The 27,507-nt window shown below is 37.8% G+C and overlaps 2 protein-coding genes and 1 long non-coding RNA gene across 8 annotated transcripts; 2 read left to right on the top strand and 1 right to left on the bottom strand.

Annotated features, from left to right (window-relative positions):
- Positions 1-3,590: 3,590 nt before the first annotated feature.
- On the top strand, positions 3,591-17,237 carry LOC148853520 (NAD(P)-binding Rossmann-fold superfamily protein). 5 transcript variants are annotated; one of them, XM_088982755.1, is made up of 15 exons: positions 3,593-3,869; positions 4,008-4,151; positions 4,385-4,453; positions 4,558-4,671; positions 5,791-5,919; positions 6,205-6,273; positions 7,613-7,765; positions 8,305-8,341; positions 9,301-9,383; positions 10,233-10,307; positions 12,614-12,688; positions 12,894-12,980; positions 13,086-13,198; positions 13,364-13,413; positions 16,750-17,237. In XM_088982755.1, the coding sequence occupies exons 4-15, from the start codon at positions 4,561-4,563 to the stop codon at positions 16,887-16,889; spliced, it is 1,122 nt and encodes a 373-aa protein (XP_088838881.1). In that variant the 5' UTR covers positions 3,593-3,869; positions 4,008-4,151; positions 4,385-4,453; positions 4,558-4,560; the 3' UTR covers positions 16,890-17,237. The 5 variants fall into 5 exon arrangements, with proteins under 5 accessions (XP_088838880.1, XP_088838881.1, XP_088838883.1 ...); XM_088982757.1 differs by having other exon boundaries at positions 3,631-3,869; positions 4,075-4,151; XM_088982758.1 differs by having other exon boundaries at positions 3,631-3,869; positions 4,075-4,166.
- A 1,900-nt stretch (positions 17,238-19,137) lies between these two features.
- Positions 19,138-26,233, top strand: LOC148853519 (uncharacterized). Of its 2 annotated transcripts, XM_088982101.1 has the most exons (13): positions 19,138-19,524; positions 20,682-20,823; positions 20,936-21,072; positions 21,230-21,431; positions 21,520-21,758; positions 21,855-21,966; positions 22,073-22,217; positions 22,478-22,623; positions 22,789-22,961; positions 23,568-23,984; positions 24,093-24,148; positions 24,433-24,635; positions 24,723-26,233. In XM_088982101.1, the coding sequence occupies exons 1-13, from the start codon at positions 19,282-19,284 to the stop codon at positions 26,027-26,029; spliced, it is 3,522 nt and encodes a 1,173-aa protein (XP_088838227.1). In that variant the 5' UTR covers positions 19,138-19,281; the 3' UTR covers positions 26,030-26,233. The 2 variants fall into 2 exon arrangements, with proteins under 2 accessions (XP_088838227.1, XP_088838226.1); XM_088982100.1 differs by having other exon boundaries at positions 24,433-26,233.
- A 24-nt stretch (positions 26,234-26,257) lies between these two features.
- Positions 26,258-26,920, bottom strand: LOC148853518 (uncharacterized). Its single transcript, XR_016112222.1, has 2 exons — positions 26,572-26,920; positions 26,258-26,451 (listed from the first exon to the last, which is right to left on the bottom strand). It is a non-coding gene; the product is annotated as an uncharacterized LOC148853518 (long non-coding RNA).
- Between the last annotated feature and the right edge of the window lie 587 nt (positions 26,921-27,507).

Raw genomic sequence — 27,507 nt, 5'->3', positions numbered from 1 at the left:
CTCTTCTTCCACTTCAATCCAACGGAGCCCTAAAGAATGTCTCAAGACCAACGACTCCAGACCTTCTACCACGAAGCTAACGACGAAGATTTCCCCGAGAACTTCCACTGTTAGAGCCTTAGGTATCTCATGCGGTGCTCCCACCCAAATCAGTAGCTTCACGGCCTCGGGGTCCCTCCAGTAGAGGTTCTCCTCTCCTACTCCAACGAAACCCATAGTGGCATTTCCCAACTCCCTGAGCATTTCCAAACACCAGGTATGAAGCAAGAGTCCAAATGCTTTTACCCTCCACCTTCGAGTTCCTTTGCACCTGCAATTCCTTCCAAGGATTGGCGACCACCGAGTCACAACTTCTTTCCTCCTATTGCGTATGGGATCTGTTCGCAGACGAGTGTTTACCGCCCTGGCATGGACGTTACCAAGGCTAAGCTGGTAGGGAGAACAAAATTGAGAAGGCAAGAGAGAATGGAGACCGTTGGAGAGTGGAAAGCCAAGGTCTACAAACAGTGGCGTGAACAGTGTTCAACACCAACGACTCCAAACGCTCCAAGCTCAAGAGAGTCGATTCGATGGTCCAACTTGGTGACGGTGATCAGATCTGCCGCCGCTCTGCTTCTCTGAAGAAGATGAACAGTTCAACTTGGTGAGGGTGTTCATCTTCTTCACAGAGAAGTAGAGCGGCGACAGATTTGAACCCGTTTTGCATCGAGTGACTCTCTCTACTTCACTGTGAAGATGAACAGTGCAGGAACTATGACGGTGAACAGTGTTCATATACTGGAACCACACTAGTTTTCTTTCTCTGGTTTTCTCCTGTGGCGGGGAACAGTTGTGGTGTTGAATGAGGCGATGAGCAGCGGCGGTGAACAGTAAAAATTAGGTGAAACTTATGGTGCATTTGTTTCTTTTTTTTATGACACTTAACGGTGAATTAATTTGGGTACTAGTTTGTCACATTTTAAAGTTCACTTACTAAATTGGCACTGGACGTACTTATTGGGAATTTTTCTTTTATTTTAGAAATATAAAATCTTATTCTATTAATAAGGATAAGTTACAAAGACTACAAGACTTACTAAATTGGCACTGGACGTACTTATTGGGAATTTTTCTTTTATTTTAGAAATATAAAATCTTATTCTATTAGTAAGGATAAGTTACAAAGACTCCCTTGTACTATGTGGTCTGGACAAAGATCCACCCTGTACTTTGTTTTGCGACAAATACCCCCTAGCATTAGCCTTTCATCCAAAAAGGCCATTGCAATATTTTTTAATCCCCATATTACCCTTATAATAACTAGATGAGAAAAACAATGTTCATCTTCCCCAACCTCATGATACACTAATAGCAGCGACGGACCACCAGTAATCTCTCTACCTCAGATTCCTTCACATTTCCATCTCTCTCTCTCTCTCTCTCTCTCTCTCTCCATTACATTTTATCTTCATATCCGACTCCATGGCTAGCGTCTTGAAGGCCGTTGGGTGATCTAGGTTAATTGATCCCCATGCATTTGATGGGTTATCGTAATAGACGTTGTAATCCATGATTAACAGCTTCAATGTCTTCTTCTTGTCCTTGATGGCCTTTGATTTCTCCAATATGTATGGAAAGTAAGAACTCAAAACCTTGTTTTTATGCTTCTTGTGGAAGCTTAGCTGGAACATCGACTGTCAAAATGAAATGGGCTGGTGGTTGAAAATTTGGGACTTGACTGCCGCACATATGAATTTCCACTTGAATCTTACACGGTCGAACACATCTACTATCTCTTCGTTTCTCTCCATGGTCACAGTAAAGTTCTTCTCCTTCTCAGGTTTCCTGACCTTCACTCTTTGGGTGGAGGGGTTGACCTTGGTGCCCAAGTAGATCTCAGTAGTGTCATAGATTTCGTTGCTGGTGAGACCGTCAAATTTTCGATGACCATGGCTAGCTCGAAGGAGAAACGACCGAGGAGGATTCATATGCTAAAGAAGATGTAGTCTTGAGTTTCGTGGGGTAAAAAGTCGTAGACTATCGAACAAATGAGCATCGCCGATGTAGCTAGAGAGGTAGCGGTGGATAAAATTGTTTCGGATGAGGCTTCATTGTTTTTCAAAAAACATTGTTTTGACTTTGGAATCATGAGCTGGGGCTTGAGGCATTTGAAGATCACTTCAAAATTAATTCAAATAGCGAAACCTCTATCTATCTCTCCTAATCAATCTAAATCAATCATTTAAGGTAAGTGAAATGGGGCAGGATTAAATTAAATAGGTTCAACCTCGATGCTGTTAAGGGGAAGGGGAAGAAGAGAGATCAGGGAGAGAGAGAGAGAGAGAGAGATCCGCGCTACTAGTGTATCGTAAGGTCGGGGAAGATGAACAATGTTTTTCTCGTTTAAATAGTTATTACAAGGGTAGTATGGGGATTATAAAATATTGCAATGGCATTTTTGAATGGAAGGGGTCTTTGTCTCACGGTCATAGTACAGGAGAGTCTTTGTAATTTACCCTATTAATAATTATTGCGTAGGAATTTATAAGTAGAATTTAATAATGATAAACAAAAGAATTTTTTATATTTCTAAATTTGTATTATTTATTTATGACATCATAAAATTATCCATTTGACCCAAATGGTTGAACTACTTACCCACCTTTTAGATGAAAAATATAATTTAATTTCTATATAATTTAAAAATATAAAATTTCATTCTAGTAATAATTATTGTGTATGGATTTATTAGTGTAATGATGATAAACAAAAGTATAAATGTTAGATTCAATGAGAGAAAATGAGATTTATTTAATGATTTAAATGTGAGACTTAATGAGAGGTAATTGAATGCATTTAATGGTATTCTTTTAATTACATTTTCTACCATTTCAATGGAAATGAATTAAATTCAAGAGGAGAGGTATTTCAATAAAGAAAAATTATAGAATCTAATAACTCCTCGTTAGCACTTTTATAAGTAGTATAGATATAGATATAGATGTCAAATGAAATCCTTGTCATGTTTTAAGTCAGTTTTATTTTCTTTAACATTACTACTCACACTCAATTAGGATAAAGTAATTGAATATTAATTTTTTTCTTTTTTTTTTTGGGAGGGGGGAGAGGCAAGTTAAATAGAAAATGAGACAGGGAGGAGAATAAATAGGGTTCGGGAAAAATTGGCGTGAGAAGGAGCCTTCTAAAATGATCATTTATAATTTTAGTTCAACTTTTGTAGGGGCCATGAATTCACTTTATTATATTTATAACCTAACTTCGTTAAAATCCACATCGGGTTGTGGTATCATCCTACTAGTATTGAGAGCGAAAGAGTTTTGACCAATGAACACAAGAGTCCATCAAACAACGGTATTGATCAACGTTGGTCTATGAGTTATCAAAAAGTCCAATACGGTGATCCGTTTGTGATGAGACGGCTGAAAGGCCATACTGGCCCATATAGTCAAACAAGAGTCCACCAATCAACGGTACTGATCAACATTGGTCTATGAGTTATCAAAAAAGTCCAATACGGTGGTCCGTTTGTGATCTGACGGCTGAAAGGCCATACTGGCCCATATAGTGGGGGCAGGGTGCCCTTGTGCTTTCTGTTGCTCTTTTTAGAGTTTGGATGCTTTTGCGATTTGCGTCGTTTTTCTTCTGTCCGTCGGTTCTTCCCCGTTAACGCGTGCGAGGGAGGGAACGAATAAGGAGGGATCGCATACTTGTTTTAAATTCTCACACTAGCGAAGAGGAGAGAGAGGGTGACAGAGAGCTGTAAGCCTGCAATAGTTGTAATGGAGGTCGAACTAAAGGAAATGCTCGATGACTTCGAATCTCTTAAACGAGCTTTACCAGATCCTTCTCACCAGGATTCTATCATCAAGGTTCTTTCTTTCTTTCTTATGTTTGTTTTTATTCGCGTGCCTCTTTCCTCCAGTTTTCTAATAATCTGGATCAGACAATTATTTTTTCTGAAATTCGTTATTGTTTCCTTGTCCTATAACAATTTTCCTGAACGTCAGATCTTCTTAATGGAGGATTTTGATCCCTTACGAAATTAACTGGGAGAATTTTTTGATTTTGGGCCAGTCTGATCAATTTGTTATTGATGATCCATTTGTACCAAGTGGGTCTGCCGCAGTTACTCACCAACGGGAGCTAGAAAGGCAAAATCTTCGCAAGTCCTGATCTATTTTTCCTTTTATACTTTTTTTTTTAATTTTATCTACTCCATTTCCAAAACTATCAGTCAGTGAGAATGAAAAGGATTCAGTATTTATATCAAGAAATTAAGCAGATTATTGGCTAATTATCTGAGTTAGGCAGAAAAACTAGCTATGTTGTTTGAAAAAGGTAAGGTTTAGCATTGTTCGCCTACCAATTTCTTCATCTTTTGTAGCTGCAACGGCGTGCTGAGCGTCTTATCAGTCTTGCGCAATCTTCACATGCTCGGCGTTCCAAAGTCAAGGTCTTTCTGCTGCACCACTTGTCTCAATATCCTGGTTTGCATGATGGCGTTTCATAGTATTTCAACGAGTACCTGACATAGTGTTTGTGCATCACGGCGAACAGGACATGAGTGCCGAGGTGATAGATAGCAACCCTTACAGTAGGCTTATGGCACTTCAGAGAATGGGTATCGTGGAAAACTATGAAAGGATACGAGAATTCTCGGTTGCCATAGTTGTGAGTATTTGATCTCTCCTTCCTTCCAGTGCTTTATTTGATTATTTAAATACACACTTGCTGGCTGATCTCAAGTATGCAATCAACAGTTTATCTGAATGCTTTTTGGCAGTAAAAATGCCACTGCTGTAGTGCTTACAAGGAACTAGCACTTATATCTTCCCCCATATGAAGAACTGCCACTTTCAGTGTCTACAGCACTTGCATTACATTTATCATATTTCATTCTCCCTTCATCATGTTACTTGATGCAAATCTAGTTGAGTTTCTTGAATCTTTTCAACCTAAGCACCGAAACAAAAGAGTACATAAGCCTATAGTGATTTATAATTGTAAATAATATATGACACACATAAACTGAGGTTTCTATAATAATCAAAAGCTTCATTTTGCAATGGGTGCTTTCTAGAACTGCAACCACACATTGGTTTGATGAATCTACAAGCTTATCCTGTCTGCATGTTTCTTGTGGTTCACAAAGATAGCATTGCCAATTTGACTCTTTTTATTTGTCTGCATCCCCTGATCTCAAAACTGTGCTTATCCGGAAGAGGCTGAAGCATACAACTCCAAATTTCTTCTACTTAATTACTTTAAAGTTGCATCAATTAGGGCTTTCCCCCTATTTTCATTAGATACTTGGATACTGCACCATGGTAGGTTCTTTCTGCCTCTCAGTGCCGTTATGTTGAGTGTTGACCATGTAAAACAGACTCCAGAAAACAAAAATGCACATCTAGTAACTCCATTCTTTTACTGTTGATGTCCTGTTGATGATGTACCTAGACATATAGACTAGAGCACTGCAGACCCTTTGCATGAGATCATGACAATTTAAAGATTCAACAAATATGCAATTTTTTTTTTCATTTTTCTTGACAGAATTAGTTTTAGCAAGATTCTTTCTTCATGTAGATATTGTCTTTGGTTATAGGAGTGCTGCTTTAGAATGGTTTAAATTCTTCACTCTCAAATTTGCAAAAGTGAAGAACTGTGAGTTTCAGGATATGAATATATGATGTCAATTGTGTCTTCATCGTTTCTGTTTTCTTTTTCTTTTTTCCTTTCTTAATTAGTTAGAAGATCATGATGTTTTCTGATGCTATTTGGCTGTCACAGGGAATAGGGGGTGTGGGAAGTGTTGCAGCTGAGATGTTGACAAGGTGTGGCATAGGCCGTCTTTTGTTGTATGATTATGATACAGTGGAGTTAGCCAACATGAATAGGCTATTCTTTCGTCCAGAACAGGCATGCTTCTTCATCATTATGCTTGCTTTTCATTATTATTATTTTTTTTCCGTTTGATGCAACATTCATAAATAATTAGCCAGTAATAACTCTTATCTGAAATGAACCCCTTTTTGCGGTATCTGGTGGTATACCAACAGTAAATAACAATTCTTTTTGGAATCATGAATTTGATATGATGCTGAAGAATTCTGTTCTGTTCTTGTGGTGAAAGAATGTTGAGATTGTAAGGTTCCATTTGAGTTAAGTCTCTCATGAAGCTTGTCTTTTTCCCCTCTTTTTCAGGTTGGTATGACCAAGACTGATGCTGCAGTTCAGACCCTTTCAGATATCAATCCTGATGTAGTTCTCGAGGTAAGTGTTTGATGAGGAACCATTTTCTCTTTCTTTAAGATGGATTGACTACATTAGTGTCATTTTTTTTTGTGAATTTGTCCTTTGTTTTAGATAATTGAAGGATTGATGAATAGTTATGCGTTGTTTAATACTATTATAAATCATTAATACACTTAATGGATTCAAACAAGAAGTTTAATGAATTTTTGAGTTTTAATGCTCAACAATATTATGGGCCTTATGTAAACTCATCTCCCTAATCCAAGGACTCAGAGCCATAAAACTGCTAATTACCTTCTAAAAATAGAAAATTTTAACTTATTATAAGTATGGCACAGATTTGAAAAGAAAATAACTTCTAAAACTGACATCTACCAAAATAAATTCTAAAAATAATGAAACTTTAATTAAAAAATATCAATATATAAAGATGGAGTTTTCCATCATAGAGAAGCAATCTGTCCATACATTGGTTATAACTCTCTCAATCAATGTCTGAATTGCACAATTCTAGTTTCGCTGTATAAGATGTTGAATTACCCACCAATAAAACCATGATAAAGCTAGGCATTCAAGTTTTGACTACTTTGTTTTAGGTCACAAGACTCACAACTCACAAGTTAAGTGATGGACTTGAGACAGTTTTGTTCCCTTCAAAATTTGGGCTGAGAGCCATATAAATAAAAAATAACTTTGAATATCATCTCCTTCCATCCATGTCTACTTTGAGAAGTTTCATTTTTTAACCATTCAAAGCAAGATTCAAAATATTAAATACAGGCCGATACACCGGATGGGGTGCATCGGCTTGTATCTTTAGCCGCTTTTTTTTCCCAAACCAGTTCAAGGGAGTCGGTTTAAGGCCTGTCTACCCCTTGAAATAGGTTATACCCCGAAACACTTAGTGCAGGGGTGTACCGGAGTGTCACCGGTACAATACATATTGGCCAATACGCCCCAATACGTGACAAAATTTTAATCCTTGCTTCAAAGTTTGAACTTTCAGCAAGCAAAGTAAAAAATATTATTGGTCTACATTACGGGGTGATTACTTAAGAGTCCGAATCTGCTGACCACAACACATTGCTGGCCATGTTCATCCAGCCACACATTGGGAATATCAGCAATGTAAAGTACAACCGATGTTCCCAATGTGTGGCCAGCAATGTGTTGTGGTCAGCAGATCTGAACTCATTACTTATGGCTTTTGAGTACCTTAAATCTTGTTCTTTTTAACAAAATTGGATATTTTCTACCATCCTTGTCGTGAATCAGAATATCTTTCAGCTTAGTTTCCTCTTATTTACCACTTTATGTATGTATTTTCCTCATTATGATTGCTTCAATTTGTTTTCAGAGCTACACTTTGAATATTACAACAGTGAAAGGTTTTGAAACTTTCATGGAGAGCTTGAGAAACAAAAGTTTCCGTCCAAGTACACACAATAGTGGTGTAGATCTTGTCTTGAGCTGTGTTGATAATTATGAAGCGAGGATGGTTGTAAACCAGGTAAATCAACTTCTCAAACAGGACAAGAGTTTTTTTACTTTTCCACTTTTAACCTAGTTAAGAATCAGTCCTACTTGGTAGCAATGTTAAAATTCCATTTCATATTTTTTTGGAGAAAGAAGAGTCTTGGTGGTATTATCTTTGGGTACTACATCTGTCAGGTTCAAAATTTTCAATTAGGGGATTGACACAATACATTGAGGTTGCACATTTAGGATTCTAGTCCCCGTGCAGATATCTCCATATTGTGATCTTCTGTCACTCTTCATAGGGGTAAAATCTTCGTAGTAGAGCCTCATTATATCTTTTCATATTCTTTTGTCCTAGGAGGTTAAAACACCAACCTGATGGTTTTAGCATAAGGGGGATAGTTAACCAAAGGAGGATAGCATCACCACTCAAAAGAAATCAATATCAAATTTGTGAATGCCCCATGGTTATTACTTAAAAGTTTTGTCCTAGGAGGTTACATTTTTTTTTTTTTTTTGGATTTGTTAAGTATTTTTCAATTTATATCTGATGCAGTTGTGGTCATTCAGGCTTGCAATGAGCTGAGTCAGACATGGATGGAGTCTGGTAAGCAAACAAATTCCAGATTGTCTTTTCATGATTTTTTTTCCTGAAACCTGTTTAGATTTATATTGGAAGAATTTAACCTTTATTTGCAGTTTCATCATATTGTACATGTTTAAGTCATCTGAATTTTCCATCAGAAGATTGTCAGTCCACTTTAGCTCCATTCCAAGTGGGACTTTATTGGGTCAATGCTCCAGAATCGTAGATTGGTCAAATAGGCCCTTCACTTGGCAAGACACTTCACCCTTGCAGATAACCAAGCCCATTATGTTGGTTCATTTTTATATGTATATAATATCTATGCTTCTTGTTTACATGGATAATGACGAATCGAAGTGGCTTCTTGTAAAAGAGATGGATTTACTTTAGATTTGCAATTTTCCTTCCATTAGAAATTTGAGGGGATGTAGAAAGATGCTAAATGGTGCTCTTTTACATAGTTTCTAGACCCATATTTATATAAATATTATTTTTGTGGTCAGTTTTCCAAACCTTTTTTCCAATAAGCTAAGAGGTATAATCCTCTGAAATAAATTATATAATTATGCCATCATCTTCTTGAGCAGCTAATCATCAGAATAACAACTCCATCTTTTTTTCTTTTCAATGGCTGTGTCATTTGCTTACCTTTCATACATTTTCCTGCAAGATCTGATACCTTAAGGAAAGTTTTAAACAGAAAAGAAAATCTGTAGCTTCTTATTTATACTCTTTTCCACCTTATCCATTTCAGAAATACTAATAGCAGATATGTTTCTCATATGTGATTCTGTGCATTATGTCCAAGAATTGTCTACATGTTTAAGCATCCAGGACAATAAATGAAATGTTGCTTGTCATCTTTTTCTATATATGCTGATTTTTTTGCTATATATATGATGATTGATGTGCATCAGCTCTTTAGTTTTGGTTTAATAGCTAGGACATTTCAATTTTCACATAAAAAAAAATCTTGGCAGGTGTCTCCGAAGATGCTGTTTCAGGCCATATACAATTACTTATTCCTGGGGAAACAGCTTGTTTTGCATGTGCTCCTCCTTTGGTAGGTTCATTTATTTATTTGAAATAAATGATTGAGGAGGATTTGGTTAGATTTTTCTTTAGTTTGTTTGTTTTTGTTGGTGTCGCATGCTGTAACCTTTTGAACTATGTATTATCATTTATATGCATATTTATGAATGTATAAACTTCTTGTTGCAATAACAAATTAGTGTAAACTATCATGTTTAACCATCAGTTGGCTTTAAAACTATTGTCATGTCAGTTTGTTTATTTCTTGATCTTGAACATGCATTTTTTTTTCATTCATAAAAAAAAACATGCATTTTTTTTTGAAACAGGACATACCATGTCAAATCCTTTTTTAAGGGGAAGACGGGAAGTGCTATTTTAACTCATTTAAATAGAACATGTGTGAGACCTTTAAACCATAAATTGACAAAATGTAAACAGGGTTCTTTGTGCAAATACACAAGGTTATACTTCCTGTCCTTTTTTGTGATTTAAGGCCTTCATGGCACTCATGCTCATTACACTAGCATTGCCCTTAATACATAATGTGCTAAGTGCTTTCTCATGAAATAGTAAGTTCATTGTTTTTTCTTTCCAAACAGATTTGTTCATCTGTTGTTCTCTCTATAATAGACTCCTTTAACTTATGAATTGTGCTTATAATCTGTGCTGGGATCTAATCTGAGATGTTACAAGGGATTTTAGCAACTATAAAAAATAGACATGAACTAGCATTGTTGTGACTGCTATGATCTGGCAGGAAGCTGTATTTCATGTGTTGATTAAGGATCCTCATGGGTTTTTAGGTCTTGGATTCTAATTTAATAGCATGGTTAAAAAAATATACAAATGGAGATGAGTTTTTCACAAAATTTTCCAGGTTGTGGCATCTGGAGTGGATGAACACACTCTCAAGCGTGAGGGGGTCTGTGCTGCATCTTTACCAACTACCATGGTAAGTAAATTAGATTCTTTATTTAGAAATGCTCTTTTCTCTATGATTGGTTTCATTGTACTTTTATGGTTCTCTATAAGCAGTATTTTTTATTGATGTAGTGCAAAATAGAACAACCATTGAAAAAAAGCTGTATGAACTCAGAACAAGAAATATAGGGAATACAAGCAACAAATATCACCCAAGAACAACTGTAGTGAATTTACAGGGACTGTAACACTGCAATTGAACCAGCAGATGGTCCAAGGAGAACTTCAACATTTATGCAATAGTGTTTAGCAGAAACTTAAGAAAGTAAGGGTAAATTTTAAAGGAAAAATTACCTAATTTTTTCTTAAAAATCATAAGCTTCAACATCTTGAATTAATGACTCAATTCGTTAACTCAAAACTCTAAAATTAATAACTCTTGGTCCTTTTGGAATTACATGTTTCAACATGGGCTAGAGTTCCATTTAATAATGATGCAACCACATGAACAAAAAACCTTAGGAAAGCAAAAACAATTAAGAGATTCTGATGTAGGTCCAACAATGGCTGCCACACCATGGAGGTGGCCCAATGATACCATGCATTATAACTGCTTACATAAATTCCATTTAGTTAGTTTTAAATGCTAATTAGGGGTTAGATAACTCCATTTTTGAGTTATAGTTTGTCTTTTGTTATTCCATTTCAAGTAAATCTCAGACCTACTTTTTATACGAAATCGTTTCGTATTATTTTACTAAATTCTTTATTTGAGCAACAATTTTTTTTTTTCGCATTAGAAAGTAAAAGAGCCAACAGTCAAGGTGTTAGTTTTATTAAAGTTAGAGTTCTTTTGTACTGTTCTGCTTAATTTTAGAGTAATAAGTATTTATTCTTAGAGATGGATGCCGGTCCTCTTCATGTTCTTGTATTTTTAATCATTTAATTTGATTAGAAAGAAACCTCCTGTACCATTGCTGTTAAAGATATTCATCAGTTGAAGGTAAGGGACTGCCATGGCCCAGGTACTGATGCAGTGGTTCTTAGAACCATCACTTTTTTCTTGATATTGAAAGAGCATTCTGCTATTGGTTCCAGGAAGGCTACACTATTTTTCATCTTTCTCTTGTTTTGGTCCTTGCTTTTTATTGCTAGGAATCTGTGTACATATTTGTCAGCCCATCCACTCTTAGTCTCTTACATCACTGTTCAATCCTTTAAGTCTCCATTAAAACAACAGCTAGTCCCATCCATATATTCCCAAATCCTTAGGCCTGTATCTCCTTCAGTAATTACAGTTAGTTAGTCTTGTTATTCTATCAGTTCAACACGTTTTGGTTAACTGATTAGTTGTGTAATGCAGCTGCATTCATGCAGCCGTAATCCCTAGTTATTTTCAGTTACAACCAATGGAAACCGTCAAGCATCAACCTGCTGCTATCATAGGTCCCTCTCAACAGTAACCCTGGTTTCTATTTAGCTAGATGTTATTGGTTTATTCTGTTAGGGAAACTATTTGAATCCCCTTATTGGATGTCTCCCTCCCAGCAAAAGTTGGAAGTTAGCAATAGTTAAAAACTCCCAATAAACTTAGAAGGTAGAACCTGTATTTCATAAACTACCAATAACTTGGAAAATAAATAAAGAGATTGCTTAGAGTTGAAATTGAATTGACCTTGTACTACTGTGTGGGGTGAAGAAAACAACTTCATTGTAGACATATAAAAGGTTGATTACTTGTCTTTTTTCCCTCCTATCCATCCAATGCCAGACTCTGGACTTATAAATGCCTTTCCAGATCAAATTGAATTGGAGGATCAAATAAACCTCCTTTCTCACTTATCTTTTGCATTATAACCTTTCTACTTACTGTACACTAGTATTTCTTTGGCCTATAATTGAAACTTTCATTGTGTTTAATTGTTGTAATCTAAATTTTACTTCTTTTCAGCTTCCAAAAAAATCTACTTCTTTCCTCTTTACCCACTGAAACAATGCTTTGTCTAACAAATTTAGAGCACCTTTATTATCATTTAAGGTGAATGCTAGTAAACAACAATTTTATGCAACTCTGAGATTTCCTTTCCCTTCAAATATGAATATCATGACTAGTTACATTAAACAGATTGTGCTGTTCAGTTTATCACTACACATATAATTATTAAGCATGTATAATATGACAGGAAATACATAGGTATTAGTTTCTTTTTTCTTATCTTATTCATTAATTTTCATATGATATTTACTTAATACATGTTTTTTTTTTCGTGAGAAGATAACTGAAAACAGGCGTTTTAACCAAATTTATATGTATGTTGGCTTGAATTGACTTCATAGGGTGTTGTTGCTGGTCTTCTAGTTCAGAACACGCTCAAATTCTTGCTAAAGTTTGGACAAGTCTCTCCATATTTGGTACATCCTTTCTTCTGTTTTCTATTTGTAATTCTTTATTGTTGTTGTTGTTGTTAACTTTAGTTCCTACGTACGAGCTCAAAAGCAAGTTTTCCTTTGGCAGAAGTAATTATGTAAGAGGTTGCTATATGCTCATGCCAATACATCAACAACCATGTACTTGACTTCCTGACTTGAATATGTTTTCACACTTTCTGGACTGCAGGGATACAATGCTCTTAAAGATTACTTTCCAACCATGCAAATGAAACCAAACCCTCAGTGTTCAAATGCAGCTTGTTTAGAACGGCAGGTAATGTGCCTACCTTGGTTTCACTGCAATTTATTTAATGAAATTTACCTGCTCCTGGTTGTTGTTTGTCTCTTGTCTGCTGAGAGAGAAATATTTATTGCACAGAAGGAATACATTCTTGCAAAGCCAGCTAGGGATGCTGCTGCTAAAGCAAAGGAGGCTGAAGCATCAGACTTGACAGAATGTCCAATTCATGCAGATAATGAGTGGAACATAAGGTTCTTTTTCTTTCATGCATATTAGTAAATCTCTATAATAATAACGTGGATTCAATGAAGGGGCTGCTATAGTTCTGGAGGTTCATGTTTGACAAGTTTTTCTTCTAAAAATCTTAGGTTACTGCCTACCTGTTTATTAATATGTGCTTGTGTTGTCTGTAACAGTGTTATTGATGATACTGAGATAGAGAGGACAGATTTTCCCAGAAGTTCAGGTAATCTTCTCATTCTGTTGTTTTGTTGTACATTTTTATTTCTCTGCCTTGTTCATAATTCAATGTCTCTTGCTTAGGATTTTCTTGACTTGTGCCTGATGGGAGTAGTCTCATGATTGGTGTAACCTTACCAGAACACTAGGTGCTATTTCAGTACCCTTATCTTAGGAAAAGATAATGTTAGATTCATAGTTTTCAACTTTTCAAGCCACCAAGGCGAGGCTAGGCGACAAGGGGCGCCTTGTCGCCTAGGCGGGCGCCTGGATTTTTTTAAGTGAAAAATACATATCCTAGGTAGTTCCCTAGGTTCCATAACCATCTTTCCTTAATAACTATCCATAATTTTCATAAGAAAATTATACACTTCATGTTTATGTCTAGAAAATCAATATATTTATGAGAAGAAAAATAAGAAAGAAAAGAAAATTCAATAAATATGGGGACTGAACCCCTATTTTTGTTATAGGAAAAGAAGAAAAGAAAAGGTGGAAGAAGAAGTGGAGGAAGAAATGTGTTGATTAGACAAAACTTTAAGTTTTTCCCTTATTGGTTCAAATTCTGAAGTCTTTGAGGGTTCAATACAGCAGTTAGCAATGTTTGTGTTGATTAACCCTAAAAAATAAGAAAATAATAAAAAGAAATTAGTTATAAACACAAAAAATGAATATTTTTGTTTAATAATGTCTATTTTATAATTATAATCTAAAAAAGTAACAATATAAAAGTATTTTATAAGACAGTATACAAAACTGCTAGGCCACTGGGCGAGGCGAGCCTCCAAGGGTGCCTTGTCGCCTAGGCGTCGCCTTGACAACTATGGTTAAATTACTCAAGCTTCAGGATGATAAGCCACAAAAGAGGACTTCCAAGCCTAGATTATCAGGGCCATGCCTTTGTTAACTAACGTGAATGATTGGATTGTTCTTGTCTAAATTCTAAAATCCACTCTGTAGTGCCCAGTTGCACAGAAATGCCTTGATTTGCCTTGGTGTATGAAGAAGCTTGGAATCTGTTTGCAAAAAGTGGGTGAAGGTTAAGATAATGTGCTTGCCTCTTTTTTAGTTTCTTTACTATAGAGGGTGAAATCTGAAGTTAGGTGGTGTGTTGGTGCAGTGAGGATTGTACCTTTTTAGTCATCATCATTATCAATTCTCATGTTAAGTTCTATATTGTACTTTCAGGATCTAAGGATCACTCACCTATAACTTAAAGATTATAGCTTTTCTTTTTCCCATTTGGATCCTCACCTGAAGTTAGAACCTGGGCCATCCAAATGCTTGGAAAATGTTTACCAGATCGGTAAAACCTTGTTGGGATGAGGTTTCTCTTCTTTGATTGCTACATGGATAATGGGGCTTCCATTTCATTGGCTTGCACTCTTTAGTTTGGTGTGCCATTTTTTTTTGGTAGTACCTTGGACAGCCAATGGTGGGTTGGTTGAAAGAATTAGAGAAGAACAGGTGTGAGAAGAAAGAGGAAATACTGGACAACTATCATAAGGCCCATACCCCATTCAAAAGTTTTACAAGAGAGTGCTCAATAATAAATGAGATTAAAGAATTATCCTTAGATAATATGCTAGCATTCCTACTCTATTAGTACAAAACACCTTTCAAAACTCCCCCTCAAGCTGGTGCATAGATATTCAACACGTACAAATTTCGTTGGAACAACCTTTTCACAAATAAAACACCTATCGATTTCAATGTGTCTTGTTCTGTCATGCCAAACAGAAATGTTCTGTCACAGATTACTTCTAACTTTTTCAAATGACTAAATTATCATCATGTCACCAACAAAAGATCTGTGACCTGAAGTAGACCTTCTATCAACTATTGGCCTTGCCTAGCTGAAATCTATGTAGTTCTCCACTTTCATATGCCAATTGTTCCAAAATAAAAATCCTCTTCTAGGAGTCTCCTTAGATAGAGAAGTATGTTGGTATCTTAATTGAGATTTGGAGTTCTTGGAGAGTAAAACTAACCACTCTGATAGCATGTGCAATGCCTTGTTTGGTAAGAGATAAGCTGATTAGCTTCCCAAAAATGCTGGTACATACCCACATCTTCAACTTTATCACCATTAACATCATTTAGTTTCAAATTTAGCTCTTTAGGTGTGTCTGTAAATCTGAAGCCAAGTTTCCCAATCTCTTAAAAAGATAATCATAAATCCAGTGTTTAGCTTGTCTTACATTGCTGATCCCAAGCTCAGATATAGGAGGAAGGTTGTGCTAGGTTGGCAGCCACCATTAGAATTTTTTGCCATGAACATGAATCCTGAATTGTCATTTTGTGAGCTAGGGGCAGGTCAAAAGCACATGGATTAGAGTAGCTAGAAATGATTTGAGGGTAAGGGCCGTAAGGCTTAATTGAGTGCAGTATGTACAGTACAAAGTCAGTAGGTGAAGATTAAACTAGATAACCTGGTCCTGAAGAATCCAGTTAGATTGGCATTTGTGCCACTGACCTCTTTCTTCTAGTATATACCTGAAGCTTTCTCTATTTGTCAGGAGGCTCTAATGATAACATAGGAGATTCTAACATAGGAACTATAGAGACAAGAAACTGAAAAGATAAGCAATCCTTTTGAGACTTTTTTTTTGGGGGGGGGGGGTAAAGATTGCTTATTCTTCTCTTGTCAAGTGTAGAACAAAATTTCACTTGTTGATCATCCACAAGGTAATTAGTAGTTGAATTGTTGCAAGTTTTCTGTAGTATTTTCTTGCTTGAGAAGGGAAATAACTTGTGAAATAAAAGTATAAATTCTCAGCGTGATGTGAATCGAGCTAGGACAGGGTAAAAGGCCATTACCCAATGTTGGTTCCAGCTATCAGGGGTCTTGGGAGGGGTAGACTGGATACAGTCCCAACCTTTAGCAATTTTTTGCACGAAGCGGCTGTTCTCAGACTTGAACCTGCTTTCTCACGCTTGCCAACCCAAGATGTTACCATTACACCAAGCAATGGGCCCTGTTGAACTGGGACAAGGTAAAGCATAATAATAGAAGTATACTTGTGGCTAAATTTTAGAACGTCAGATTACATTGCAAGACAGAAAAATGATACCCTCCCCTTCAATTCAATAGTAACGATATCTTAATTGGCATCAACAAGATTACATCAAATAGGTTCCTTGTGTCAGAATTCTTCTCAGCGGCGGTTCAGCCATATCCTCAGTGTCATACTTGGCCCACTCATTATGCATTGTGTCTCAACCTGTTTGTCTGATGTTCATTTTTCTTCTTTTTCCTTATTTTCATCCTTTTTTTTTTTTTTATGTGGCACATGCAATTGACCTATACCATGTCTTCTCTGCTTTCTTTCCCCTCTTGCAGATGCCTTGCCAGAAGGTCTTGTTCATGAGCTTCCAAGTGCAGTTGAGTTTCAAAAATTTCCAGAACCAGAAGAGATGAGCACCTCCATTGATGATCTTGAGGATCTCCGGAGACAACTGGATGCTCTTAATGCAAATTGACCATCCATCCCTGGGTTAACATCTTTCTTCTTATCTACCACAGCTAATTCACTATATTTAACAAAGAAGATCAGAGGAATGGTGTTGCGGAACATTCGTGTTTTAGGGAGGTGATGCAGATCTCCAAAAGGTTAGCACTTAGAATGATGTCGAACCAACAATGAACACCACCTTGTTAGTGTTCACCGCTTACTTTTGGGAGTTTAGGGTGGTCGTGCTTTGCGTGGCCATGCTTTTAGTGACGGATGTCACAACTGTTTTTGAGTTTTGCCAATTGGCCAGTGGTCAGATCTAATAGGTTTTCAACACAAGATGCAACTTAAGCAAATGAATGGCGGATTTCTTATCTTTTATAGCATTCTGACAGATTGATTACCTTTGCATGCCACTAAACCGGAGACATGATCAGGGAGTTGATGGACCCAGTTAGGTGATCAGCTGCACCAACAGTTAGCCTAATCTACTATTTTGCACGGCTTTTCCTTTAAATACCAAGAATTAGCTTTCCTTGACCATAAATTGTCATGGCAATAACTGTTAATTACGTAATCAATTAGTAACAAAAAGAGATACATGTCCAAGCCAAGGAGATCAGCTCTTGTGTGAGACCGAACCATCAGACTGGAAGCAGGTCGGTAGCCGGTACCGGTAGATATCGTGGCTATTTGAAATTACATATCCGGTAAGGCCGTACTATTCTATTCTTTTATAATCACATTGTCGAAATCATTGCTCAACACGAAGTAACTCTAAATTTATAAATAGTAAGACCGATGGTTGGTTTCCGTAAGTGGGCCGTTGATACAGCTTTCTGTGTGGATCATAGGTTCTTCTAGCCAGCTAATAGGAGCTCCAAGAGACCGGATCCTGGCTGAGGTGTCTCACATCTGAGTGTCAAAACCAATATAATATTCTCTTTTTGGGGTTCGGGTTTAATTGACTGTATGCCTATGCTCTAAGTAACCCACTATAAAGTATAAACAGTTAAACACTTCCCGTGGAAATTCGAAAAGGAAGAGAAGGTCCTGTCAGTGTTACGTGATATCTCCGCAAGACTTGCCTTGGAGAATATCAATACTACACACTCCCTGGTTTCGTTGTTTTCAACGCCATTTAACTCATCCAAGGGATATACTGTAGGTGTTTATCTGATTATCTCTCAGGATCAGGAATCAGTACAGGATATATTGTGTTTGTGTTTGTGTTTGAAATCTTGTCGCGCTTTGGAACAGATTAAAACTAGCGCTAGAATGAGAACGAACGATCATGACAGTCGTTTTGAAAACCTCCCCTGTAGTATTGAAATCCCGCAGGTTTTTTCAAAACTACATGGTGTGGTGGTGCGGTACTGGTGCCTTTACAATCAAAACTAGCTTGAATGAACGATCATGATTCATGACAGTCGTTGAGTCAATGATTCAGCCCGTCCGATGAGTGGCATCTCATTGCTTATATATATTGTGTTTGTGCCTGCTGGGAAAAGTGTACAGAGTATAGTTTTGGTGGCTCAACCAAGACTTTTAAAGTTTGCTCAGTCTAGCAGTTATTTGGCCCCAACCTACGTTAATACGATGGGGATCTCTCACTGTGTACTGTCAACTGTGTAGTGTACCAGACAAGACAAGTTAGCTGTTCTCCCGCTAACATGATTTGTTTTTTTTAAATCTTCAGAGTTCAGAGTTCTTGCCCCTCCCCTCTCTGTCGTCGCACCTACGAACCCAGCCCCGTCGAATTGGACCGTTGGTCTCCCTCTCCCACATTCAACTTAACTCAACTAATAAATGAGATCGGCTTCAAGGCCCGTTCGAACAGCCTTTACAAAAACATTTCCGTACTTCTATGCTTTATTTCATGGTTGTTTGAAAGAGCAAGAAGGACATCTCTTGTTCCAACAAAGATAAATTAATTACGAGACAATCTTGATCATCCATTTAATTCGGATATATTGTGGCACAGCTGGACTCCCTTTTCTCGGATCGTTTTTCTGAATTTTTGAGGACGCATGAGTTTCATAAGATAGGTCTAATTTCGGAATAGGGCCCCACGAAAAACAGACGGTCCGATCATGGGTGCTAGGTGCATGCAATTGATGGTCATCATGAGCGGAGAGTTGCATCGCCTTCGCCTTCGCCCCCCGGCCCCCACATAATAAATAGCTACTGGGTTCAGTTGGGCACTTGGGCAGGGGCAGTTAATGTGAAATGTGAACTTCTTTAAATTTAGAAGTTATGGTACTGACAGTAATGGTTGTGGTGGTTGCTCTCAGCTTTTCCTTTTGAACCTGCTTCAACAATCCCGGGAAAAGAGAGATGGGTTCATAAAAAATTACACTCCAACAGCCAGTAAAGCCCGCTGCGACTCCCCCTGTTTCTCCTCTTCTGAATGCCCTGCTATGATTATGAAGCAGACGGTAATGGTTTATGGGATGGACTTGATTAAGCCGCCCCAGTTGTCTGTATGTTTGATGACGGTGCTAATTCTTTTGCGCTCCGCTGAATCAGCGGTTTATATTCGCTTCCATCGAGTTCCACCTGCTCGCTCGAGGTTCACTACGGCTGTTTTCAGCTACTCGATCACAGGTTCTGATGGGTCTGCTGGATGTAACAAGAATCGTGGATGTTCCATTTATTGTGAGGTACTTTTTCTTCTTCTTCTTCTTCTTCAGATAGTGGTGGTGGTGGTGGCCAAGTAAGTGGTAATGTGGGTGATTGGTTAATTTTCTCTAAGCAGTAACTGAAACTGAAACTCCATGTACTCGGTTTTGTGGGTGAATGTTTGGCTTTCTATGGAATTTAGGAGATCCGAAGTAGTTGTACAAGTTTTGAACTACGATTGGCAAACACCACTAGCACCGCATTCGTCTACTCTTTTTTACTGAAACTCCTGTTTGCGTCCAAAAGGTAGGAGGGAGAAGCTAAGATGATATACAATGTTATTGTTTTCCCCCCAAAGCTTCTACGTGATTTATTTTCAAAGATTAAAGTTGAAGATCATACCCTTCCGGCATCAATCCACTTTTAGTTTTGGACATCTTATCTCAGGTGCAGATGTTCAAAGTTCAAACCCAGATCGCACGTCGAGTCTGTCCCTCCGTGGTTTGGTCCAACCCGGTCGACAACGGAGCTCGGCGGTTTCGCAAAAAAAAATATGGTTCAGAGATTTAGCATGAGAGTTGATTGGTTCAACGGCTCCATTTCTTTGTTTTCAGTGAACTGAATAACGGGTGGTTAGCTGTTATCCTGGAATTTGGATATGCTCCTAACTGAGCGCGCCTCACACCGACCTCATATCTACATCCCACCCTGTATGGCTCTGTGAGAGCAGGTCCGGCCTCGTTATCTTGCAAGCAAAAACTCTGCGCACATAACATCCAGCGGTACATTACATTGTAAATATCTCCCGTACAATGTATGTTAAATTGATAGAGATGTTCCTAATGATCTTATATAGTGTGTGCAGAGTTTTTGTTTGCAGGTAATGTTCATACTTGTCTTTGGCTTCATAAGAAAAACTTCATTCATTTTCATCTCTCTCTCCCTCTCTGTTTCTCTACCCAATCTCAAGGCAACAAACAAATTACTTAGGACCGCACCCCTAAGCAAGAATGGTAGAGAGATCATGTGAACCCAACTGATGTGCACATCAGGGTTAGAGTATCTAAACAGACAGGCCAAGTAATTTGATGTATTCATTCATTCAGTTTTCTTTCCCCAACAAATTAAAAAGTTTGACTTTCCTACATGTTCATGGATCCAAAGTAAACACTAACTATACCATTTACATTTTGAACAGCTTGATGGGCAAACTCTAGCACCATGCCCAGTTAATTCTATAACATTGAAAAACTTAACTGAAAATCAAGATCACCATTTCCTTCTTAACGTCACAGCCTCCAATGGAGAGAGAAACTCGTCTTCCTACAAATGGTTCATTGGTACGTTTCCCTCTGATTTGTCCTCGTATCTCTGTGACAGTGGCTTTGCAAACCTCAACAACATAAGTGTAATCTAATTTGGTTCTGTTTATCATCATGAACCTCTTACTAGATACAATACCTCCAACTGCATCCATCACTACTGAAAAGAGTTACACAAATGCTGAAACCATAGCTATCAATGTTACATTTACCGAGGCTTGCACCGGACTGGGTGGCTTCAAGTGTACGAACTCATCGACTTGTGATGTAAGTTCTAAGTTCAGTTCTCTCTCTCTCACTCTCTCTCTGTTATTGGTTTTTTTTTTCTTCTATCATTTTCATCTCTACCTTTAATAGAATAATGGATCAATAATAGATTCTGAAGCTTTTGTTGATAAATGATAAAACCCACTCTGTTTTGAAGGTCATGGTAAATGGGCCAGCTGGCGTGGATGCATCTTCACTACGAGTGATTGAACACAATGTCAAGTATAGCCTTGTTATTGCTCTCTCACTCAAAAGCACATATGGGCGCGTGTTTATTAAAATGGCAGATAAGTTCTGTACAGACCCCGCTGGGAATCAGTTTGTGAGGTCAAATGGTTCAGTTGTTGTTGTTCACTTTGGTAATCATATTTCTTTAACTCCCTAAAATCCATACATCATTTCTCATCTCCCTCTCATTTTGTTTAATATCTCTTTCAATTGTCTTAGATAGAAGGCCTGTAGGGGCAGAAGTATGGACATCTGTTCCGTCCTATGAATTGGAGCTTGGTGGGGTCCTACGAACTGTAATTGCAACTAACAGAGCAGAGGACTTGGAGATCTTCTTGGATTTTAGTGATTGCATTGTTAACTCAACAGAAGAAATACTACATGTATTACATTCAAATTCCGGCAGCTTCGTACCAATTCATAGCAAGAGCCATGGGAACCGCCAATTTATTTACAAAGTAAGTTTGTGTCCCTGGTTTGCTTGTTAGGACAAGATATGTAAGAACTGAAAACAAGTAGGAAGATAGTTATTGCCATTTTGTTCCATTTTGCAGCTCCAAAATATCTCGAGGACTGAGATAATCACAGTAAAACTTAATTCGGCTGCATTAATTGGGCGATCAGGAAGTCCTGTCTCTCCTGTCACACCTGTTGCATTCCTTTATGGTACGCCCTTCACTCACTGTTTTTGTGATTCCCGAGTTGGTTCTAAGGGATTCATTCCCAACTCGATTAGGAAGCTAATGGACGGAAATTTCTTTTTCTTCCTCAGATGCTACAGAGCCTGTTGTCAGATTAAGCACAGGATCCCCAAGAGTTACAAAGAAGTCAAATATCGATGTAATAGCTGAATTTACAAAACCAGTCTTTAACTTTGAGGCCTCGGCAGTAGAGGTTAGAGGGGGGAAACTGACAAGGCAGGTGCATATGGTCGCACTCAAAACCATTTAAATCGTATCTCAAGAATCATTTGTACGCTGAAAACAAGCAAAACAGATGATATCAGAATGCTAGTATTAGAATTTAGACATATAGACATCTAATCTAGCGACTGTTTTTTGTTTTTGTTTTTGTTTTTTTTCTTGCAGAAACGTAACAAATTTCTATTCCTGAAAACAATAGCTCCCTTGATATAAATAGTTATTGGTTTCTCATCTTTTCCTTTTTTTTTTTTCAGCTTTAAAGAAATTTCAAAAGCTCTATACACTTTAAGTATCTTAGCTACATCCCCAAATGTGGTCTCAGTTTTCGTTCCAGAAGGCAAAGCAAAAGATATCACCGGCAATCTAAACGTGGCCTCCAACCGACTTGAAGTCAGGCACTGTAAGATTATTTCACCTTATTATACAGTAATTATGATGATGCCTCATGCATGCCTCAAATTACTGTGTTCTCCATCCTTCTGGTGTCTGTTTATTTCATCATCTTTCTGGTGTCTTTTTGTATATGTTTTTATTTATCATTTCTGATTCTCAACTCTGCACATAGATACGACACCTGCAATATCCATTGCACTCCATTCATTTGTAACCGCTGGACTAGTAACAACATCACTAGCAGCTTGTTTGCTTTCACTTGCTTCTGCAAATCTGGGAGCAATAGGTGCTTTGAATAGTGGGACCACCACTTTCATTGTTTCAGATCCATCGATGAATCTTCTGGTAAGTCATACATTAAGCTTTGTAGGGTTTAAGGTCTGTATAGTTATTTTGATACATTAAGCTTTGTAGGGTTTAAGGTCTGTATAGTTATTTTGTGTGTTATGAATACGTTAGGATCCCAGAAAAATAATTAGCAGCCAAAATATTTGTAAGAAAAAAATACTAACCGGCAAAGGTATTGTTTTTATTATGTTTTCTAATATTTGATTACAACTTGGAAACAAACTTAGAAATGGAGGTTTTTCAGATGAGAGTGATATAAGGAGGCAGTTATACAGCAGAGTCCAGTATCACTATAATTATTTTACCGCATTTTACAGCAGACACCAACATTAGAAAACTGATATTTTTCTAATATAATTATTTTGCAACATATTTCACATCTATCCAAACACAGCCCATGTCTTGCCTCTTCTAATTTTCTTCTGCAAATGCATACTTTAGCTCCATATCAGTTGTTTTTAGAAGTTTATTGTCTGTTCAGACCCTCCACCCTACATGAATCATGATTCACCAATCCATTCTATATGGCCTGCAAACAATTTTGATCTCTTTACTTCATAATTCTGCTCTAGTGTCTTCAAATGTCTTCCATTGCATTTGCAGGGAATGGTGGGACACCTACAAATATTTGTGTTCTCAGACTGGCTCTCCTTTAGCCTGCCAATAGAATACTCTGAAACAACAAAAGGTCTGAGGTGGCTTATTCCTCGTGAAAAGCTTCCCTGGGTCAAGAATAGCAAGTCAATTTGGCCCAGTTATGATTCTTCATCTGAAGATCTTAACAAGCTTCCAATGAAGTACAGAGGCATGCCTGAAGGACCCACTCTGCATGAAAGAAGAGCTCACAACTCAACTATGTTGAATTCTGGCAACTTTTCTTCATATTTGCAACATGGATTGGCATTAGCACCTGGAATAGTTCCGGAGGCTGGTGGATTCCACAGTCAACTGAACGAAAGCAAGAAAAGTGCTTTCTATGGTCTACCTCTTAGTACTGATGAATATTTTGTTTATTTCTTGGTAAGTTTAGAGTCAATGAAAAAAAAATTCCACGTCTAAACTGTTGCCATGGCTTTTTTTTATACAACTGTTGTCATGGCTTTGAATATAGTTGCTGCATTCTTGCAGAAAGGAGAACCAACATCTGCAGTTAATGTCATCAATGAAATGGAGATATATACAGGGTAAAACTCTCTCTCTCTCTCCAGGACTTCTAGCACAATATTCTGTCTTTTCTAGCACATATATGGAGAATATAATGAATTAAGAGATCACCAAATAAGAATGGGATTAAAATGTCATTTAATTTAATCCACATCTTATAAAACAATATATATTATACAACTAGGATCTTGAACTAAACATGCAGGAAGCAACAGATGCTCGGATTTGTGGTCCTTCCATGTATGTGTCCATGCATATTCAAAATAAAAATAAGAATCTAATGCTCGGATTCTGTTATCAACAGATGGCAAGATTTAGAGATGAACTTGTTTTGGCTTGGAGTGGGTGGTGGTGGTTTAGTTGTAGCCCACTTCCTTGTTCTTCTTTTTCTGAGATGGAGAACTGGAACATCTGTTCATGGAATACTCTCGGCTCCGAGGTTTGAGCTCTTTCTTCTGATTCTCATGCTACCTTGCATCTCTCAATCATCAGCCTTTGCTATCAGAGGTAAGGAAACAAAATTTATTCTCAATTTGGTCAACCATATTTCAGAAGATTTTGTGAACTCAGTCAGATATAATGTTGGCTGCACAGGTGGTACAACTGGGGGAATCATTACAGGGGCTTTACTGTTAGCCATCCCAGCTGCTCTTATATTATCAGTATGTTTATTCCTTGTAGTCGCAATATTCATGGGCAACTTTGTTCAATACAAAGAAGTAAAGCACAGAGATGCGAGCAAGCCATGGTATGCCAAGGTACTAATTTTCCTCGGTGGAAGGCCTGTTACAGGGAAGTGGTTTCACTTGGAAACTGTGCCTTCATCTTTCCTCCCGAGATTTGATTTTCTGTTTGAGGATCGAAAGGGTCCCCCAGTGTTTGTATTACTTAATGTGAATGACCCAAATAGCATGCCCAAGTGGGTTGACAGTGGCCAAAGCGGAATTGGGAGAATGAGGGCCATTAACTCAGATGACAGCAATGAAGAAATTAATACTTCAACATCAGAGAGAATCTTAGGTTGTGCCAGGTCAGCCTATATCATTTTTGATCTTCTAAGAAGGGTCAGTGTGGGCATAATCTCTGGTGCCTACTCAACAAGGGGACCAAGCCGAAGTGTTATAGCCTTAGCAATCACACTGCTGCAATTCGTTTACCTGTTTACTCTCAAACCATATATTAGGAGGGGTGTTCATGTAGTGGAGAGTGTTTCTCTCTTATGTGAGATAGGGGTTTTTGGGTTGTCTACCTATATAGATCACCTGAATCTGGTTGAAGAGACAAGGACTATGGGCTTTATCATGCTGGCTTTCCTGTTCATTAGCTTTGTTTCTCAGCTCGTGAATGAGTGGCATGCTCTAATAAAATGTCTTCTGCAAATCCCCCAATCAAGAAAGCCTTCTTTCAAGCTTGGTTTGAGATGCATTGCAAAGGGTCTTATCCTGCCTTTCCTGCCAAGGAAGCATTGGTCTAGACTTGTACCAGGATCCTCCCAACCCAAAACAGGCCTAGTTACAGTCCTTCCTCTAAGTCCAGAGAGACAATCGGAAAGAGGTGATGGCAGAATGCCAGTCGTTAACCCATTAGGTGCCATGAGTGCTACAGTAGTCCCTGTGTTAAGTCCAAGTTCACCTGGCCTTACTAATATTCAAGCAACAAGCACAGTGACTGCACCATCACATAACGAGAAGAAATCAGGTGAAGGGAAGCACTTAAAGGGGCTTAAATTGGAATCAAAGGGTGAAATGAAGAAGCTAAGAGCATTGGCAAAGGCTAGTTTTTCAGGGGGTCCAAAAGGTGGAGAGAGTAGCAGTAGTAGCTACGCTCTAAGAGGGAAAAGCGTTCCAGATGGGGCATCCTACATAAATTCTCGAGCTTCATCTCCAGATAGTAGACACTGAAACTACAGATGTATTAGGCTATAGAAATGAAAATGCATTGGAGTTCATTCTTCCTAGTTCAGTGTACATATTTTCAGGTTTTATCCCAATAGTTTACAGTTCTGTTACAAACCTAATGTCTGGGGAACACCAAAGTTTCGGAATTAATCATTTTGCTTTCCTCGAGGAAAGTAGCTATTTCCGAGGAATTAAAAGATTGAAAATTAGCTAAATTTCAAGCATCCTACATAGATGATCTTGTTGCATATAAAATTTCCTTGAATGACAAACAATAAAAAGTACAGAGAGAAGATGGAAGTAAAGACAGCCAAAGTTGGGACCAACTCGGATGATGGGGTCTTGCGGTTCGGATGCCCTGCTTTTACGAAATGGTAACAAGTTACAGACGATGAAATGGTGAACCATAAGGACATTTGTTAACCCTGATTGATAACCATCACGAAAAGAGAAATGTTCAGTGAAAACACTATCCATTACCAGCTTCGGTGTTAGGGATGAAAGCAAAGTAACTGAAGAAGACAGTTCAGCATCGAAGAACTTACAAATGCCTGGCGACAGAGCGAAATTGTCTGAAGAGAATTAGATGGTCCTCGGACAACGTCAGTGGTGAAAAGTGGCATGGGAGGACTGAGGAGCCAGAGGCGGGTGGCCGGAACCGGATCGAAATCGAATGAAAGCATAATCAGGAGAGAAAATCATTTCGGAGAACAATAGAGGATTCGGAGATGGAAGGAAGCTTTAGTGCCATTAGAAGTGGAGAGGGTTTGAATGGCGTTCAGGAGAGAGCAGAGCAGAGCGGGCCTCTTTCAAGTAGAACCTAGAGGTAGAGGAGAAGGGTTGATTCGGGCTGGAATCCGATATATCTGTGTTTCGGGCTGTGGGACCAATCACAATGCATTAATCCCCTACGCTACGGGGGACCATAAGTTGTGGGCAGACGGGGGCATTATGATTGGTCCCACAGCCGGAAACACAGTTCTAAGTTAAGCTAATCCGTTGCATGATGGAGAATTGGACTATCCGAAGTACAGAGCGAACAACTGAACAAGTGCAGCAGATCCGGACTCGGCTGAAGCTAAAGTAGGGCTGCAAACGGATCCGATCCTTATCCATAGGATTCGAATCAAATTGGGACTGCAATCAGATATTAAATGCTATTAATAAATTAAATTAAAAATGATTAAAATATTATATATTATTAAAAAAATAAATTAAAATTGGCTATAATATTGTATTTCTTTAACAAAATAAATCTGAAAATAACTTGTATGAAAGTTAAAACTATGATAGATTAACAAAAATACAACAATTAAATCAAATTTAATGATACACACTATGAATTTTTAAGTATTTATGAACATATATATTTAAATTGAATAGAATCAGATATTATCGAATTAGGCAGGGGTGGATTCATATTCGATCCAATTATAATCAGATCAAATTCGAATCACCTTTTAATGGGATCGAAATTTGAA

Source organism: Nelumbo lutea, chromosome 4 (genome assembly GCF_056320005.1).
Source record: "Nelumbo lutea isolate HS-2025 chromosome 4, American lotus-T2T, whole genome shotgun sequence".
NCBI lineage: Eukaryota > Viridiplantae > Streptophyta > Magnoliopsida > Proteales > Nelumbonaceae > Nelumbo > Nelumbo lutea.
This window is presented reverse-complemented; position numbering and strand designations above follow the sequence as displayed.